Source organism: Gavia stellata, chromosome 5, assembly GCF_030936135.1.
Source record: "Gavia stellata isolate bGavSte3 chromosome 5, bGavSte3.hap2, whole genome shotgun sequence".
Classification (NCBI taxonomy): Eukaryota; Metazoa; Chordata; class Aves; order Gaviiformes; family Gaviidae; genus Gavia; species Gavia stellata.
The window spans coordinates 618,835-637,279 of NC_082598.1; the positions used below are offsets into that span (position 1 = coordinate 618,835).

General features: G+C 65.7%; 2 protein-coding genes across 2 annotated transcripts in view; one reads left to right on the forward strand and one right to left on the reverse strand.

Moving 5' to 3' along the window:
- Nucleotides 1-210: 210 nt before the first annotated feature.
- HSPA12B (heat shock protein family A (Hsp70) member 12B) lies at nucleotides 211-16,544 on the reverse strand. Its single transcript, XM_059818001.1, has 13 exons — nucleotides 16,466-16,544; nucleotides 13,451-13,512; nucleotides 10,259-10,359; nucleotides 8,858-8,982; nucleotides 8,225-8,411; nucleotides 7,637-7,741; nucleotides 7,343-7,459; nucleotides 6,646-6,817; nucleotides 4,485-4,571; nucleotides 3,796-3,900; nucleotides 1,471-1,729; nucleotides 1,176-1,279; nucleotides 211-986 (listed from the first exon to the last, which is right to left on the reverse strand). Exons 2-13 carry the CDS (start codon nucleotides 13,491-13,493, stop codon nucleotides 343-345), a joined length of 2,049 nt encoding a protein of 682 aa, XP_059673984.1. The 5' UTR covers nucleotides 13,494-13,512; nucleotides 16,466-16,544; the 3' UTR covers nucleotides 211-342.
- Nucleotides 16,545-17,394: 850 nt separating this feature from the next.
- SIGLEC1 (sialic acid binding Ig like lectin 1) overlaps nucleotides 17,395-18,445 on the forward strand; it is a 31,985-nt gene continuing 30,934 nt past the window's right edge. Inside the window, 1 exon segment of the mRNA XM_059817845.1 lies at nucleotides 17,395-17,806. Within this exon segment, the coding sequence (XP_059673828.1) occupies nucleotides 17,395-17,806 (412 nt within the window).

Below are 18,445 nucleotides of genomic sequence, written 5' to 3' on the forward strand. Positions count from 1 at the left end.
TAGCGATGCCGGGGGTGCAGTCACCCTTTCTGACAGTCGGACCCTGACCCATTTCTGTGGGAGACACGGGCCCCGGTGCAGCGCTGCCCGGCAGCACGTGGGGAGCATCTTTGGGGTGTCCCATGAGAAGCGGGGGCTGCAAGGGGTGCAGTGGGGTCCGCTGGCAGCCTTGCAGCTCAGCCAGGGCCGTGAGCCGCTTGTTCCCCCTGCCCGGCTCCTCGTGCCCCTGGGTGTCCCGTGGGGCTAGAGCCCGGAGCGGGTGCTGGTGGGGGTCCGGAGCGGGCGGCAGGTGCCCGGGGTCCCCATCCCTCCCCACACAGCCCCTTGGAGGCGGGGGGAGGCTCAGTTGGAAAGGAAATCGATGGTGGCTCGGACCGTCTTGGCGGTGCGGATGTCCATGGCGGTGACCTTGATCTCCGTGTCTCCGAACTGCATGCTGGCGCGGATCTCGCGGCGGCCGCGGGCCGGGCTGCCGGCATCGCCCAGCGCCTCCAGCTCCAGGCTGATGGTGCCGCATTTGCGCACGCCGGGGTCGGTGATGTAGACCACGTCGTCGGTGGCGCAGCAGTAGATGTTGATGATGGTCTTGCGCTGGCCCGGCCGGGCCGGGCAGTAGCTGCGCTGGACCACCTCCCCCAGCGCCACGGACTGGTCGACGGAGACGAACTTCTCGAAGATGTCGGTGCACCAGTTCTTGCCCTCCTTCACCAACAGCTTCTCCCGCGGGTGCTTCCCCTCCACAAACTTGTTGAGCACCCCCACGCCGTAGGTCAGGGGGGAGCGGCGGACGCGGACGATGGTGGGGTCGAGGCCGAAGAGCACGGCCCCTTTGAGGATGGTCAGCCCCACGTCTTGGGGGATGATGACACGGCAGGTGGGGCCGAAGGCCGCCTGGACGGCGCGCTGCAGCATGGCCGACTCGGCGAAGCCCCCCACCAGGAAGAGGAACTTGATGCCTTGGACCTCCGGCTTCTTCAGGAGGTCGTCTGGGGAGGGAGGGGGGGCGTCGGGCAGGGCTGGGGGCTGCCCGTGACCCCCTGCCCCGGCGAGGGTGGGCACCGGGCATGGCTGGGGGTGCCACTGCAGGGTGCCAGGGCCCTGGGGAGAGGGGACCCCCCCTTGCAGGGCGGGGTGGGGGCTCTGGCAGCCGGGCTGCTCCCACCCCCAGGACCTACCGATGTGTTTGATGATCTGGCTGATGGTGGGCTGGAAGAGCTCGCTCATGGCCTCCGAGGACATCCGCAGCATCCCTTGGGACGACCACTTCACAAAGTTGACGCTGGGGAGGGAGAGAGGGTCTGGGGCTGCCCCTCACCAAAGGTTCCACCCCGGGTCCTCCCCTGGGGACCCCCCCCAGCCCAGGAGCAGAGCACCCCACCTGCCTGTGCCCACCCCAATTTAGGTCCCCCCCCAGGCCACGTGCTGCCCAGGGGCCCCCAGACCCTGTCACCCCCCCAGCCAGGGTCTCACTTGCTCTTCTTGAGGGCCGTCTCCACGTTCTGGCCCCGGTGCTTGCGGTAGAAGTCGATGAAGGAGAAGGGCAGGGAGATGTTGAGGGGGCTGGCGCGGGAGGGGGCTGCCGCCCGCTTGCGGGCTTCGAAGGCGATGGTCAGGTCCACCCAGGCGGCGGGGCGCTTGGCCTTGAAGGTGGTGATGAAATCCTCCCCGAAAATGTGGCACAGCAGCTTCTCGAAGGCCAGGTCCACCCCCACGGCCCCGTAGGGACCCCCTGGGGAGCGGGGTGGGGGGGCGCGGCTGGGTCAGGCAGCATCCCCATGGCACACACATCCCCATATGTGCCATCACTGTGTCCCCAGACCCCCCTCAGCATCACCTAGCAAAGCCTGGCGCGCTTTCTGTGCGAGACCGCAGCCCCCAGCCCTGCTGTGGCCCTTCTGCAGGGATCAGGGTGGGGGGACATGGAGGGAAGCCCCCCCACCCAGGGCTGGACCAGGGGACAGGGACGCATCCTGCACTGGTGGTGGGGGGTCATGGAAATGTCCCCTGGGAGCAGGGAGAGGGCAGGCAGCGTGGCTGTAGGGACAGCGGTCCCCTGGACAAAGCGGACCCTGTCAGGGACCCCCTGGGTGATGCTCGGGGGGGGCTCGGTGCCTCCCCCCGTGGCACGGCTCTGCTGGCAGTGCTTTCCAGCCCCATGCCCAGCTCGGCAGGGAAACCCGGGCTGGTGGGGTGCAGGACCGTCATGTGCCAAAATCTCACCCCCCCGGATGGGCTGAGGCTGGGGGCTTCGCACGCCCCCCGGCAGCAGGGTGGGAAGCCCGTGGGCAGGGGCCAGGATGTGTCCCACAGCCCTGAGTCACCCTGCGCCTTCCCTGCCTGCCTGGGTGGCACGGGGGGGCTGCCATCCGCCACACATGGGGACATCGGTGGGGTTTCATGTCCCCAAACCGGGGTGCCCTGGGCCTCAGCTTCTGCCCCTGCCCCACCTGCAGCCACCCCAGTACCCCCCTCCCGCCCTGCACCCCCACCCTCTCCCACCCACATCCCTGTCCAGCCCTGCACCCCCCCAACCCAGCACCCCTGTCCCACCTGAGCCCCCTCCAGCCCAAAACTCCTGCCCCACTGGCACCTCTGTCCCACCTGAGCCCCCCAGCCCAGCACCCCTGTCCCCCTGTCACCCCACAAGCCAGCACCCCTGTCCTGCCTGAACCCCATAACCCAGCACCCCTGTCCCGCCTAAGCCCCCCAGCCCAGCACCCCTGTCCCTGTCACCCCTGTCCCACTTGAGCCCCCCCAGCTCAGCACCCTTGTCCCCCTCCAACCCAGCACCCCTGACCCACCTGAACCTTCTCCCAGCCCAGCACCTCTGTCCCTCTGTCACCCCACAAGCCAGGACCCCTGTCCCACCTTGCCCCCCCAACCCAGCACCTCTGTCCCACCTGAACCCCCCCAGCCCAGTATTGCTGTCCCACCTGAGCTCCCCTCAGCCCAGCACCCCTGTCCCTCTGTCACCTGTCCCACTTGAGCCCCCCCAGCCCAGCACCCCTGTCCCTCTGTCACCCCCCAGCCCAGCACCCCTGTCCCACCGACACCCCCAGCCCAGCACCCCTGTCCCTCTGTCACCCCACAACCCAGCACCCCGTCCCTCTGTCACCCCACAACCCAGCACCCCTGTCCCACCGACACCCCCAGCCCCGCACCCCTGTCCCTCTGTCACCCGTCCCACTTGAGCCCCCCCAGCTCAGCACCCTTGTCCCCCTCCAACCCAGCACCCCTGACCCACCTGAACCTTCTCCCAGCCCAGCACCCCTGTCCCCCTGTCACCCCACAAGCCAGCACCCTTGTCCCTCTGTCACCCCCCAGCCCAGCACCCCTGTCCCACCGACACCCCCAGCCCAGCACCCCTGTCCCCCTGTCACCCCCCAGCCCAGCACCCCTGTCCCACCGACACCCCCAGCCCAGCACCCCTGTCCCCCTGTCACCCCCAGCCCAGCACCCCTGTCCCTCTGTCACCCCCCAGCCCAGCACCCCTGTCCCACCGACACCCCCAGCCCAGCACCCCTGTCCCTCTGTCACCCCCCAGCCCAGCACCCTGTCCCACCGACACCCCCAGCCCAGCACCCCTGTCCCACCGACACCCCCAGCCCAGCACCCCTGTCCCTCTGGCACCCCCCAGCCCAGCACCCTCGCCCCCCCGCCCCTGCCCTGCTCCCCGCTGACACCAGGTGGTGCCACAGGCGCAGCCACGACCCTGCAGGCGACAGGGAGGGGACCCCGGCCCAGGAGGGGGTCGCTGAGGGGGGGTGCCGGGTGGGTCTGGGGTCCGCAGCCCACCTGAGGCTTTGTACAGCTCCTTCAGTGTCCCCTGCGGCTTCTCGATCTGGTGCACGGTGAGGTCCACCGTCCCACCGCCGCAGTCCGCCACGATGTAGCGGTCACCTGCGGGCAAGGACAGCGGCCGAGTCGGGGTCCCGGGTCCCCCCCAGCCGCTGCGGGGTGTCCCCCAGCCCCACACTGGGGCTGACCCCCTGGGACACCCATCCCTTGGGCTCGGAGCAGCCGCCGGGACACGGCCCCTGGGTTGCGCTTTCCCCGGGGGAAAATAACCCGCAGCTTTAACCAAAATATGGGGGTTTGGGTTTTTTCCCACCCGAAAAGGCAGCTGAAGAAGTTTTGGAGGGCAGGAGGGGGACGCTGCGGTGTTTGCTTGGGACAACGGGATGGGAAGGTGGCACACAGACCCTGCCCTCACCGGCATCGGCTGGGGGGGTCAAGACCAAGTGACAGACCGGAGCCGTGTCACCCCCATGGACCGTTCCCTGGCGCTGGCATGGCCACGCTCGGGCTCCCTGGGGGGCTCTGCTGCGGAGGGGACATCCAGCCCCCGATCCCCTCGCCCAGGGTGACCCCGGGGGCCCGGCAGCACCGGTGGGGCCTCCTGCGTGTGTCCCCCCGCAGTGAACCCTCCGCAGGGGTGCCGGGGTCTGCTGGGGGGACACGACACTGCCCGTCACCCCTCCTACCTGCCTGCATTTCCGACCAGAGCTCCCCCACTCCCGACTCCACCAGGAAGGTGCGGCTGTGGCGGGACCGTCGGAGCTGCTCTCGGGCTGCGGGACAGAGCGGAGGGGCCGGCGTCAGGTTGGGGGGCACCGGGGCCAGGAGCATCCCTGGGATCCCCCCCCGGCGAATAGGGAACGCTGCGGGGAGCTGCTGGGGCTGCGCTGGGAGCACTGGTTGCCCGCTCCCCTCCAGCCTGGACACCCCACATGGCCCCAAGCTCCACCGTGGAGGAGCTGGTCCAGCCATCCCGCGGCTCTGGCCAGGATCCCGCAGGATCCCACCTCACCGCATCCAGCCCGCGGTGCCCTGGGCCCGGAGGCGTCCCTGGGCGATGCCGCCTCTTCCCCTGTTCTCCCCAGCCCGGGTGGGGTTTCCTCTGCTCCCCCCATCCTGGGGCAAGGGACATCAAAGCAGCCCGGAAGGGCAGGGAGCTGTTTGGAGAAGGTGGGGTCATCCCGGTCTATTTTCAGCACACCGAGATGGAGACGGCGCACTGATTGCATTAGCTTCAGCCTCAGGATGCAGCTCAAGCCCCTCTGTAAATCTGGATATGACCCCGGCTCTCCGGCCAAACGCAAGACAAGCCGAGGACATCGGCAGGTCCCAGCTCCGGGGCTTGGTCCCGGCTGGGCAAATCAACTCTGTCCCGCTAAAGTCCCATCCGGAGCAGAGGGGACCCCCAGGCTCCCACGCATGGGGGGAGCATCCCCGCAGGTGGCTCAGCGGAGGGTCTCAGCCGGCGCCGGAGCTGCGGTTGGATCCTCTCCCTCTTGCTGGGGTTATGGTTATGGCATCGACAGGGGAGGTCGGTGTGGGATTGGGAAGCCCGAGGGCTCAGTCCGTACCGAGGGGCTGGGCTGGGGGAGGCGAGGGGCCGGGAGGAATCCGGGGTGGCTCCGGCTGAGCCGGCAGAAATGGCTCCAGCTGGAAATGTAGGGAGTGGGAAGGGGAGAGGTGACCCGGGGACCTGGGATGGTGCGGGTGGAGGTCAAGGGTGGGCTGGGCAGATAAAAGGGGCCACGACCACGGGACACACAGGGCTTGGATGCTTCCTGGGAAAGCAGCCACCGCCTGCCCCAGCCCTGTGGGCTCACGGAGGGGGCAACGGGGAGGGGGGCAAAGCAGGGCTCCCTAGGGCTGCCAGAGAGGGGAGCAGCCGCAGCCCCCCGCTCACTCCCTCGGCACAGTGCCCCACTCGTCTCTGCCTCAGTTTCCCCCATCACTAGAAGATGCTGTGGGCTGGGGTCCCCGTGGCGCTGGAACCAGCCCTGCCCTCGCACGGGGGTGCGGGATTGCTGCGCTCGCTTTATGGCCGCGGGGCACCCGCCGAGGGCTCACCCCGGCGAACACCAGTGCTGCGCAGAAACCCAAACGGCTTTCGCCAGAATCGGTCTCGTTTACTGTAGAGGAGGGAAAATTACAGGGAAGGGGATGGGAAAGTGGAAAAGAGCCGGGAGCGGAGGAGGACGGGGAGGGAGTCAGCCCCCTGGCAAGAGGCCAGAGTGCCGGTGCCGGACCCAGGAGCGGAGCATGGGGGGTCTCTGGGGAGAAACACCCACAGCTGGAGAGCCCCGGGGGGGTCCCGGGTACCCCTGCTCGCGGGGGGGCTGCAGGCAGAGCCAGCCCGGGACGCAGCAGCAGGTCCCCAACAAAAGCCCCTGCACTAACCGCTCCTTTACCAGCTGTGGGTTTGCTCCGTCCCTAAAGCCAAGAGAGAGGCGCGTCCCGGGACCGTAATTCAAACCAGCTCCCTGGTAGGGCCGGCTGGGGACCCGCCGGGGTGCCCATCCCAGTGGGAATGGACCCCCCTGGGTGGGGGCTGCTCCCAGAGCCCCTCCGCTCCCTGGGCAGGACCTGGGACCTTGGGGTGGGGGGCTGCGAGCACTGGGATAGATGCACCCTGAGTCTGCACCCCGGCCCCGCTCCGGCCAGCTCCCCGGCACCCCGCTCCAGGGTTATCGGTAGTGCTCAGCCCGGGCTGAGCTGTGCCCCAGGGCAGCCTCAAACCCCTTCCCCAGCCGTGACGGACCCTCTGCCTGCTCCAGCTCCCGCTATTCCAGCCCCGCCAGGACCCTCTGCCAACACCCGTCCAGCGGCTCCCGGTCCCCTGCGGCCGCTCACCCTGCCGAAAGCTGGAGTCGATGGAGTGGTCCGGCGCCAGCCCGTTGGCCGGGGGTTTGCAGCTCAGGTCGATCAGTTGGTGGAGGCGAAGTTTCCTGCAATAAATGGAGGCGGCTTCGGGCTCCAGCGCAATCAGCAGCTGCTCCGGGTTCTCCGGGGACACCAGACCGGCCTGCGGGGAGGACGGGGCGTCAGGGCAGAGAAGGTGCCGGGGAACCAGGGCCTCCCACGGCCTCACCGCTGGGCTTTCCCATCCCTGGCCTTTGTGCATCGCCTCTGCCTGTATAGGTACTATATGTTGCAGAGCCATCCCACGCGTTACGGCCGCGCACCAGGCACCACGCGTGCTGCAGGGCTGGGTCAGCTCCTGTCCGTCCCAGGGACCATGCATGGGCACCAAGCACCCAAGGGGGACCCCCCCCATCCCTGGGGAGCGCACGTCCCCATCCCCAGTCCAGCCCTTGCTGCACACCCCGCTCCAAAATCCTCCCGCCCCACCAACACCGGGTTCCAAAGGCAGCCCATGCCCAACGGCAAGAGTCCAGATCTTATTCCTCGGGCTACCAGGACATGGCAGAGACCCTTCGTTATGCGGGCAGCACCCGCAGGGAGAGGGGGGAAGGAGGTACCCCCCGGAGAGCACAGCCTCCTGCGAGGCTCACCGCACGGAACAGACCCCCCGGGGGGGTCCCCTCACCTTGTAGGCAGCCTCCCGCATGAACTGCTTGGCCGGCTGCTTCCAGATGGCCGGCACGGTGATCACCCAGCGGATGGCATCCCTCTCGGGCAGGGACGGGCACTGGTCCTTCAGCTCCTGCCGGGCAAGAAGCAGCAGGTGACCCCCCCAGCTGGAGCGTCGGGGCTCTCGGTGAAGGGCGAGGAAGCGACACGCGGAGAGGACGACGTGCACGACTTGTTCTCCGTTTGGGGAGGGAGAGGAAGGCTGTGTGATGGTGCAGGGAGACCCGGCACCGGTGCCGGCGTGCCCTACCTGCACGGCGTGCTGCTTGAAGAAGCGGAGCGCGTGGGCAAACACCTCCAGCGCTTGCATTTTCTTCCCGTTGACGGCTTCTAGTTCAGTTTTCATGGTGAGGTCCTGCCAGGAAGAGCAGTAACAGCAAACAGGTCATGCAGGGTGCTGCGACGTGGCCGGCATCCCACCCCGGCTCTGTCGGCGAGCCTTGGGCAGGGTGCTCGTCCCCCCCGTGCCAAACAGACCGGCTGGGGCACAGGCACTCGACGCGCCGCTCCGGGGCCGCATGCGCCTGCCCAGAGGCAGCTTGGATGGGGGGAACCAAAAATTCACCCTCCCGCAAAGGGCTAAAACGTTGCTATGTGTGAAGTGTGCGTAAAGCAAATGGGGAGGTGGGTGCGCTGGGTGGGGACGCTGACGGTCAGAGGTTTTGCTTGTAGCCCCTCTCCAGCCCTTGCAGATTTCTGCTCCCCCCGGTCTTTACTCCCCCCTCTCTTTGCTTTCTGCAGAGTGGGATATATCCCTGGGGACAGCCCAGCTCACCTCCAGCCCGGCCAGGGTCCCCACGGGTCCCCTGGGGAGGTCGGGGTGGGAGCAGGGACTTACGCTGGTGCTGTGAATCTTCATCTTAAACTTCTCGAAGTAGAGCCAGTCGCGGGCTTCCTCGGGGTCCAGGTCGTGGTAGTAGTCCCTGGCCGTGTAGCCGAAGCTGTGGAAGATGCCCTCCGGCGTCAGCAGGAGGCTGGTGGGGGTCTTCTGGTTGGCCACCCCCGGGTCCCCTCCTTCCCATTTCCTGCAAAGAGGAGCCGGCGGCAGTCCGTGAGCCTCAAGGACAGAGAACAGGTCCTGCCCCGTTTCACTTACTTACGTGGGCGCAACCTCGGGCACCTTACAGAGGGACAAAGAAGGGACCCAGGTCCCTGGGGGGAGGCCGTGCGTGAAAAATGCTTTACTCCCTGCGCAACACCTGCAGGGCTCCTCTGCACCCACACAGGTCGTTATAACGGAGCGCTAACGAAGAGGCCCTCTCACCCCATCCTCCCGCCCAGCGCAAGACCCATTTCACCGGCTCCTTCCACCCGCCGCTGCCAGGCAGCGTCCCTCACCGGTGATGGTGTGGACGTTCATCGCCCAGCCCGGCTCCGTCCCGCCTTCCCAGCGAGACGACTTCCAGCCCCTTTGGGCAAAAAGTCCTTTAACAGCCCTGGGAGCAGCTCTCGGCCTCCGGCCGCTCCTCACCTCATCATGTGGATGGCCTCGGGGTCGCTGGAGAAGCTGAAGGCGTAGCCGCTGGACGTGGTGCCGAAGTCGATGGCCACCACCACGGCGAAGGAGGCGGTTTGCTGGGAGCGAGCCTCGCTCCTCTGAAACGCAAGGGCAGCCGTTAGGGACGGGCTCTGTCCTGGGAGCGAGCATCGAAGCAGGGCTGGCTGCTTCGGGAAAAGGGGTAAAAAAAAGCCCGTGAAGGGGATAATTTTTCCCGGATCAGGTCTGCAGGCGCTGCCCGGGCAGGGGATGCAGCGATGCCGCGGTTCCCTCTGCGGTGATGCCGTCAGCACGGGGCAATTCCTCCTCTCACACAGCTCCACATCACCGAGAAGAGGGACTGCCCGCACCGGGCTCTGGGGGGTCCCTGCGGTGGTTCCCAAAGACAGGCTCACGGGATGAGGGGATTTGGGCAGTGCCGGAGAGGGATGGATGCCTGCAGCGGTGGTGGGGGTCCCTGTTTCTGCCCAGGTTGGGGTGGTGCTGAGCCCTCCACACATGAACCCTGGCAAATTTTAGCTGAGATTCCCCAAAATCTTCCCTGCTCCCGGTCTCGGTCCAAGGGACCTCGTCCCAGATGTCCCCAAGTGTCACCCAACCGAACACCTTCCTGGCCCAGGTGCTTCAGGGGGGTTTTGCTGCTGTGTCCTGCAGCTGATGTTTCTCTGGTCCTGCCTTTGGGCCCCCATCCCTCACCTCCCGGCCGGCCCCTGCGATGGCAGACAGAGGTGGTGGGGACCGGCGGTGCAGAAGGAGCCGCAGCGAGCCCCATGCCCGTGTCACCGCCCCGTGCTGCCACCCTCGCCCGTCACAGCCTCCCGGCACGCGGGGCAGACACGGAAAGCTAAAAGCCCTCATTAACTTTTAACGTATCCAGATTTGATAAGTGCAGACATTAGCTAGCTGCGGAAAAAGCCGGCGATTAGCATGGGTGAAGTGGTTGTCTCAGAAATGTGCATGTTCAGGGAGCTGCAAGGACAGCGAGTGCCGGGGAGGAACCGGCACCGGCACGTTCCCCGCCTGCATCCTTCCACACCAGGCAGTCCCCTGGGACGTTCAGCTAGGAGCAAGCGGCGGACAGGAGCTTTGCAAAGAGTTAAACTTAAGCTGGTGTTTCCTCCAGCTCCTCTCCTGCCTCCTGCTAACCTCTTGTGCTGGAAAAAAACTCCATCCCGTAAATCCCACAGCTAAGGGGGATTTGGGCCCCGGATAGACTGACCCATCCTTCAGCTGATGCTGGGGTGTGCGGTGGGGACAGCAACCGGACCGGGAGGGGAGGCAGTGGAGGGTGACCACCGATCAGGGAAGGATCGGAGGGGATAAAACCAGGGAGACAGATCCTGGCAGCTCCAGGGGACCCCAAAACTGCCTTACCGGTGACTGGGAGGGCGTCAGCGGGGCGATGCTGCAGCTGTCGTGGGGCGTCCCCGGGGAGCTGGGAGGGGACGGCGTGGGGCACCGCTCGCCATTGGCACCTGGGGACACAGCGGGGTGAGGGCTGGGATGGGAACGGGCCCCCGTCCCTCCTGAAGACCCTTCCCCAAGGTGAGGGCAACGCGTGACATCCCGATGAAGACGCAGCTGCTGTGGGTTTGGCAGTGAAGGGGTCAGCGTCGCTGCTCCCGGTGGCCTCCGCACAGGGCAGTTCTGGGCTTGAGGGGCTTCCCATGCTTTTTTCAACCACATGTAAGGAAGGATCTAATCAGCACTGATTAAATTAGCAAATGAGGAACGCCTTGGAGGTGTGATAAGGAGGAGCAGGTACCAGTTGCACCTGGTGCTAGCACTGGTGAGCTCACAGGGATCCCTCCCTCCAGGCACGGGGCTCACGCAGGGGATGGGGACAGGGGCTGGAGGAGAGCCGCAGGACTGAGGGACATTCCCCTCCGGGACTGGGGGACGTCAGCTCTTGCTCAGCCAGAAGATGGGTCAGGACGAGTTGGTCGTGGTGTTTCAGGGAGGGGTTCAGCTCACTGGTGTGGGCAGTTTTTGGTGATGAGACACGGGCTCAATGTCTTCTCCATCACCGGAGAGGAACTGGTGCACGGAGGAAGAGTCATCTCATCCTGAAGTCGGTATCTAAAGTAAGTCCGGTGAACCTGCAAGCCCGGTTTCTCCTCGTTGTCTCTACAGAGACCCTTGCTGGCGGCTGCAGAAGGAGATGCTTCCCCTGTAGATGAGCAAACTGAGGTGGGATGGGTCCTGCCTTGAACATCTGAAGGGGACCAGAGAAGTGGAAGTGCAGCCATCTTCAACCAGCAAAGGAACAGCCGGGTCTAATTCCTTGCAGCTGACGACAAAAGAGTCAGGACTAAAAACCCATGACGTGTTTGTAGCAGTCAGGGATGCGGTGGTTCTCCAGAGCTGCCTATTTTTAAATCAAGACAGCCATCGTCACATAAATACACGCTAGTTCAGCTTGGCAATGGCTGGCAGGGACAACTGCAAAGGGTGAGCTCCAGGCAAGCAGCTGAAATGCTTGTATCCAGTGGGAACGGGGGCAAAACTTGGGAAAGAGACGCTGGTGAGCTGCTGGGGCAGAGCAAGCGTCCGCAGCACAAGGCTACGGAGACGCGGCTCCTTGGTCCTCGGGGAGGGGAGGTGTGCCCAACTCGGACCCACGGCCACGCTGCAGAACAACCCGGTTCGGTGGAGACCCGGTAACATCTGCGTGAGCCCGTGATAACTCTGAGACATCGAGGTTGAGCCTGCGTGGGGAGCTCAGGGGGGCTCGTGCTGTCTTGCGCTGCGGTGAGCCATGGACTCGCATGGGGACAGGCACCGTGGCGCAGTGGCTTGCTCTGCGGTGCTTCCTCCTCTTCCTCCTCCTCGAGAAGCCAGCCAGCTCTGTGTCTCCTCAGGTGACCCCCACACCAGCTCCTCCAGCAGCAGAAGCCTTGTCCCGGGGATCCCCGTTAATCCCGGTGTGTCAGCCCGGGGTTGGGGCCGCTGCAGAAGCCCCGGTGGGATGCCTGGCTCCCAGCCCAGCCAGCGCCGGGACGGGGCGAGCCCCGGGGCCGTCCCGCACGCCTGCGGTTGTGGGGCTGCCTGCTGCCTGCACTCCTCTTGCCACATGGCTCCAATTAGCAGAGGGGATTAATCATCCGCCCTGCGAAAGCACCGGCCGATGGACGGGCTCCAGCTGTTGGTGGGGGGCAGCCGGGAAGGGGCTGGTGCAGCTGATGGAGCTTGGCCAGCTCCGGCTCTGGCTGGGGAACGGCTGTGCTGGGAACGGGACGTGGGGTCTGGGCGGTGACACCGGGGAAGCCAAGGGACCGTCTGCCCCACCGGCTCTGCCGAGAGCTACGCTTCGGGCTTGCCTCCCTGGTCAGGTGGCTCCGTGCTGGGAACCTGCTGGGGTCTGGACTGCGGGAGCAGGGATAAGCAGCCGCCCTATCCCAGCTGGATTCTGGAGAGGTTTGGGGCTGGAGGAGGTTTCTCGGTCTTTCCTCCGGGAAGCGTAAAACTCTCTGCCAGAGGGTGCCAGCAGCCAGTGTCTGTGTCCAGGTGAATCCACCCAGCTCCCACTGGGACCACTTTGCACCAGGATGACCAAGGGGCAGCTCCCTAAATCCCTCTGGCAGCTTGGGAGCCCCAGAACCTGCAGCGGGGGTGCTCTGGGACCCCCCAACAGCAGCAGCCGTGCGGCTGGGGCCGGGCTCAGCCGTGCAGGTACCCTCTGTCCCAGCAGCGGGGGTCCTGGCCTTTCCCCGCTGCTTTGTCTCCTTGGCCGGCCAAGAGCTGAGCCACCGTCGCATTGCTTGCCCCAGGCTCGGTGCTGCGGTATTGGGGATGGCGCTTTGCCACGTGCCCCCGGGAGCGGTGCCGGCGGGCTCGGCTGCTCCCCGCCGCGACACGGCTCCGGTCCCTTCACACCTGCTCCGTAAGTGCCTTTCGCTGTATCCCGTGTCTGTGCCATAAATATTTGATCCCCGACAAACAGCAACGTCCCTCCGGGTGTCTTGGCGTGCCGGCAGAGCCCCGCAGCGGGGGGAGGCTGGTGTCCCCTGGCCATGGGGGTAAAGCATCGCCCAGGCTGGGCAGGGAGCCGGCAGCTCAGCCGGGCTTCAAGCCTGGGGCTCCGGAGACCCAGCCCGCGGCCGTGCACATGAAGTCTCTTTCCTGCGGGTCTGGAGCCGGAGCCGGCACCCTCCAGCTTGTGGGCACTGGGCTCCCAGTGATCTGGGGGGGCTGTGGGCCAGGCTGGGGGGACCGGCAGGGAGTTAATTCTTGCAATCGTCTCTTTGCTCTGGCTGCTCCCCGGCTTGTGTTTGCAGGGTCAGGTTTCCTCGCCGCAGCTGGTTCTGGTTACCCCAGCGCAGGAGCAGCGTGGGGGGCTCCTCCGTGCCGCAGACGGGAGGATGACTGCGGAGGGGATGGAGGCTGCTCCTGTGCGGGGGCTGCGGGACGGGGGCCAGCAGTGGGGGGACGCCCGGGCGTGTGGGGAGGTGAAGGGAGGGGGGCCCGGAGAGCTCGTCTCTGCTCGTGGGGGGACAGGGATGGGGACAGGGCCCCCCCCACCCGCTGCCATCCCCACCAGGCACCCTCCCTGGGGAACAGCCTTACCCATCCGGAGACTCTGCATCCCAGGCTCCAGGAGCATCGCCATGGCGGCCTCGCCTTCCCAGCTGCAAGAGAAGGAGGAAGGACGATGGGATGGTTGTCCGTGTGCCCGGAGGCACTGGCTGCCCCCTTGGTAGTGGGGTGCACAGCGTGCCATGGGCTGGGGTGTCCACGGGGTCCCCTCACCCCCCTGAGCGTTACTGGGTGAGCCCAGGCTCAAGCTCCCCTTGAAGACAGGGCAAGGACAGGGCTGGCTGAGACCCGGCACCCCGCAGGAGCAGGGGCTGCAGGTGGGAGACCCCAAAGCCCGGGGGCTCAGGGTGCAGCTGTGGGCAGTTGGGGCTGTCCCCGTCCAGCACGCACCCGCCCGGCACCGGCCAGGCACCGGCACGGCTGCGGACCCAGCCTCTGTGGGGGGGGGGGAACCGGGTTCCTTTCATTAATCGGGTCAGACAGATGTGCGTGATACAGATGTTGCGTGCAAAATGCCATTCCAGCAGCGTGGGGTCCACGCTGCAGATTTTTAGGCTCGAGCAAAGAAAGAAACTGAGGGCAGGCGATCCTTTAAAGTTATCTTCTTAATCGAAGTAGTGACTGCCCTGGGCCAGGCTCCCTGCGGCATGGTGGCCGCGCCGGCAGGAGCGGGAACGGCCAAAGGCGTCCCTGCCCATCCTAGGGGCTGCAACCTAGCGTTGACCAGCTCCAAAACTGCTTCCCTGGCTGATAAACCGGCTCCTGGCTCTCTGCCTGGTGCGAGAGCATCCCATCGCCTCCGAGGCTGCCTGCCCCGCACCGGCCGCTTTCATCCTGCGGAGCTGCGGGCTCAGGACGAGGCTTAGCTCATTGGGGAGAGGTTTTGCTCCGAGCCAAACCCACCCACGCGCTGCCGGCCCGGCGGCCAGATCCTGCTCTCGGCAGCCTCCCGAGAAAAAGCCTTGTGCTAAAAATGGCAGGTGGCGAGCCTTTCCCTGGAATGGGGGGGCTTCTGCTCCGGCCACCCCGGTGGAGGAGGCGGCGGCGAGGGGCTGAGCGAGGAGGAGCTGTGGCCGATGCAGGCTGCGGGTCAAACTGCAGCAGGGAACGTGGTGCTGGTGGTGCCGGGAGGGTACGGGGGGTGTATCTGGCAGGCTGAGGCTGTCAGAGGGGCTTCTCCACCAAAACTGGGCTTTCCTTGAGGCTGTGCGAGTGTTCCGCAGGGACGTGCTGGGGGATCACCCCTCCAAACCTGGGAATGTGTGTCTCCTCCGAACCTCTCCCCTCCAGAAACTCTGCCCGGGGCTTAGCTTGTGTTTTCGGTGGGTGTTTGTCCCATCTGTGGGTCGGACACCCCTCGTGCTGCTCCAGGCTGAGGTGGGGGGTAACCCCAGGTCTGCCACCCCGGAGCCCAACCTGACGGGGCTGTGCAGGGACGTCCTCCGCGTCCCCGTCCCCGGGGCCCGAGCTCCTGGGGGAGGCTGCCGGCATCCCTGCGTGGCCATGGGGTGATCCGGGTGGTCAGCCCGGAGCCTGTGCAGACCCTCAGGCTCTGGGTGGCTGAAATCCTCCGCCTCAGCAAACCAAATTCCGACAGCAGGTCTCGCTGGGGGGGTTGGCTGATGGCCACCTTCGTCCCCAAGCTGCCAAGCCCCTGCCTGGGGTCCCGGCAGGGAAGGGGAGTGGGCTAAGCCCACCCTGGCAGCCGGTGGCAGCACACCAAGGGGCCGAGGTGTCCTCCAGCCCCCCGAGGGGTTTCGTCCGGCCGTGCCTCTCCTCGTGCAGCGCTGGAGACCCAGCCTCTGCACCCCGTGTCGACCGGGCACTGGTGAGGCTTTGGGGTACCCAGCAAGCCCAGCACCCCACAATCCCAGCCGGTGGACACAAGTGGATCCCCCCCTTCCCATGCAGACACGCATGAGCAGGGCACACGCCTGTGTCGAGCGCAGCCGTGCAGAGCCCTCGTGTCCTCCAACGCCGTCCCCGTGCAGAGCCCTCGTGTTCTCCAACACCGTCCCCATGCAGACCCTGGGCAGTGACCGTGCTGTCTGCGCGTGAAGCCGCTTGCACCCACCGCCCCTCCCAGGGACACCGGCTGTAGCCCCCAGCTCTGGGGGGCCCTGCCACGCTGCTGGTGAGAGAGTCCCGGCAGCTCCCGGTGCTCGCTCCGGCAGCTTGTGCAGGAGCAGCGTTTTTGAGGACTTTCCATCATTTCCGCCTCTGCAGGGACTCACGGAAACGGGGAAAGGAAACAAGTTTGGGGCGGCTTCGGGGCAGTCGAGCCGGACAGGCAGGACACCGGTGCATCGCTGAGTGTGGCACGGGGATGCCGGCTTCGCTGGAGACAGGGCTCCTGTGGCTCGGGCTGCCCCAGCTGGGGGGGGCTTGGGGCAGCTGTGAGGCTGGGCTCCAGATGTGCAGGGAGCGGGAGGAGGCGTTCGTCCCCACAAACCTCTTGTGCCAGGAGCGAGCACGTCCGTGGGGCTGGGGAGCCCCCAAACCATCCGGGCAAAGCTGTCGTGTTTCCACGGTCGTTTGTGGGAGTCCTCCCCTTCCCCCCTGCCATCGCTCGGCCATGGCCGGGACACCGGAGCTGGTGGGATGTCCCTGGCACGGCTTGCCCCGGCGTGGGCTGCCATGGCACTTGCAGCTCCTGCACGGTGCTGGCACATCACGGCGCTATCCCTGCGGTTGGGGGTGGTATCCCCGACGGTCACACCAGTATCCCCTCAGGACGGGTTGCGTGGGGGACGGGGCCCAGGAAAGCTCAGGAGGGGCTCAACGCAGCAATCCCCACTCCCACCTGTGCCCGCAGCCCGCATCCTCGCTGGGGAGAGGCCCCAGGAGTCCTGACACCCCCTCTCCGTGCCGGTGTGCTCGCTCACCAGTGCCCCAAACCGGGGAGGGACCCCAGGCATCCCGGCCAGGCGGGGAGGTGACACCAGCCAAGGGAAGAGCCGGGCGATGCCGGGTCCCCGCTGTCCCCGCGCCTCGGGCAGTGTCTCTGCTGGTCCTCAGCTCCCATGAAGACCCATGGCCGCTTACCTCTGCGGGGGGGGGACAGGTTGGGGACCCCTCGGTCCAGCCACCACCGTCTCACTCCAGCTGTGCCGGCCGGGCGCTGGCTCCCGCCGCCACCGGCGATACTCTCCTGCCCGCGGCTGCTGGCGATGCCCAACGGCTCCAGCCCTGGCCTGCCCGTGCAGCCGGCCCCGCCGCGCAGCCCCCTGCTCTCCGGCTTCCTCTGGCTTCCCCGAGCGCCTTCCTCCCACTCCCACTCCCGGCCGGCGCCCAGCCCAGCCAGCGCCTCAAATTGCAATTCCAGCTGCAGATGTGGGAGCGGGAGGAGGAGGCAGGGCCAGCGCCGCCAGGAATGAAACCTAAACTCCCTGCTCAGCCCGGGGCTCGCCGCAGCCTCCCCGAGCCGGGGGACCGCAGGCTGCCGAGGGGGGATGGACCCCTGAGGGGGATGAGGCTCCCAAAACAGACGGGGACAGGGATGCTGGGGGGAGAGGAGAGAGACACCGACAATCCTCCACCTCTGCCAGCGCTGTCGCCCCATTAATTTGTCTTTTCTCCATCCCCATGCATGTTTCTCTCCCAGTTTTTGTCACTCTCTTCATCCTGGCTGACACATCAGACGTAGCCCCATGGATCTCTGCGCCAGCCTTTACCTACCGCTGGCTCTCTGCCCATCTCTGTCCTGCCTGTCTGTCCATCTGTCCAGACATCCAGCCACCTCCTGACTTCAGAGCCCCATCTCTCCCAGCCCCGCAGCCCCCCCCCACCGAGCCGTGCTGCTCTCCAGATGGGGCTCCTGGCTCAGGCTGTGCCGGGGAAGCGGTGCCGGGGTGTCCCGAGCGCAGGAGGCAGGCGAGGGCTTCGTCCTGTGGCTCCCAAAGGTCTCCGTGCCAAGAAGAAACCGTCCATGGAGGACTCAAAAGCACAGGTAGATCATTGAGATCACTGAGATCATGGGGATCATTGGGATCATTGAGATCATTGGGGTCATTTGGATCACTGAGATCGTTGACATAATTGAGATTATTGGGATCATTGAGATTACTGGGATCATTGAGATCATTTGGATCATTGGGATCATTGAGATCATTGGGGTCATTGGGATCATTGAGATCATTGGGGTCATTTGGATCACTGAGATCGTTGACATCGCTGAGATTATTGGGATCATTGAGATTACTGAGATCATTGGGATCATTGGGATCATTGAGATCATTGGGATCATTGGGATCATTGAGATCATTGGGATCATTTGGATCACTGAGATCATTGGCATCATTGAGATCACTGGGATCATTGAGATCACTGAGATCATTGGGATCATGCCTCGAGATCACGAAGCCCCTGACCTGCAGATCGCTGCAGGCTGGTGGGGTGGTCTTATTAAAAACCCACAAAGGTATATAAAATTAACGTATAAAAAATTAACGCAATACACATAAATTGGACCCCAAAGGGATTACCTAGCAGGTCCTAAACTGCCATCAGGAGCGGAGGCTCCGTGCTGCTGGAGTCGTACCATGGGAAACCTTGGTATCGTTGCTGGGACAGTCCCCGGGGGCACGAAGCTGGGGGGGCCCAGCTGAGGGGCAGGAGCGCGGGCAGGACTGCCTGCGAGTGGGATGCGATCAAAGGCATCGGCTGGGGATATGGTGGCCTGGAGCAGGACATGCCGAATAATCGGCTGCCAGCAACGGGCTGACGCTGGAGGGGGATGCGCGGGTGGGAGCAAAGGGGACACCACGGCAGCACCGTCCTGTGCCAGTGCCTATACTGCCGCGGGGACATCCAAACACCGAAGAGGGCGGGAGGGTGAATGCTGAAGTGGCAGTGAGGAGCTGAGCTCTCTGCGTGGAGCCCAGGTCCCTCCCGGGGGCTCAGGTCTCTGAACTGGAGGCAAAGTTGCTGGGCCTTTGCTCTTCTCCTTGGGCTGTGCAGCCCAGACGCCCCGGTGATGGGCCCTGCAGGGTTAGTGCAGCCTGAGGGCCACGCTCCATGCTTACC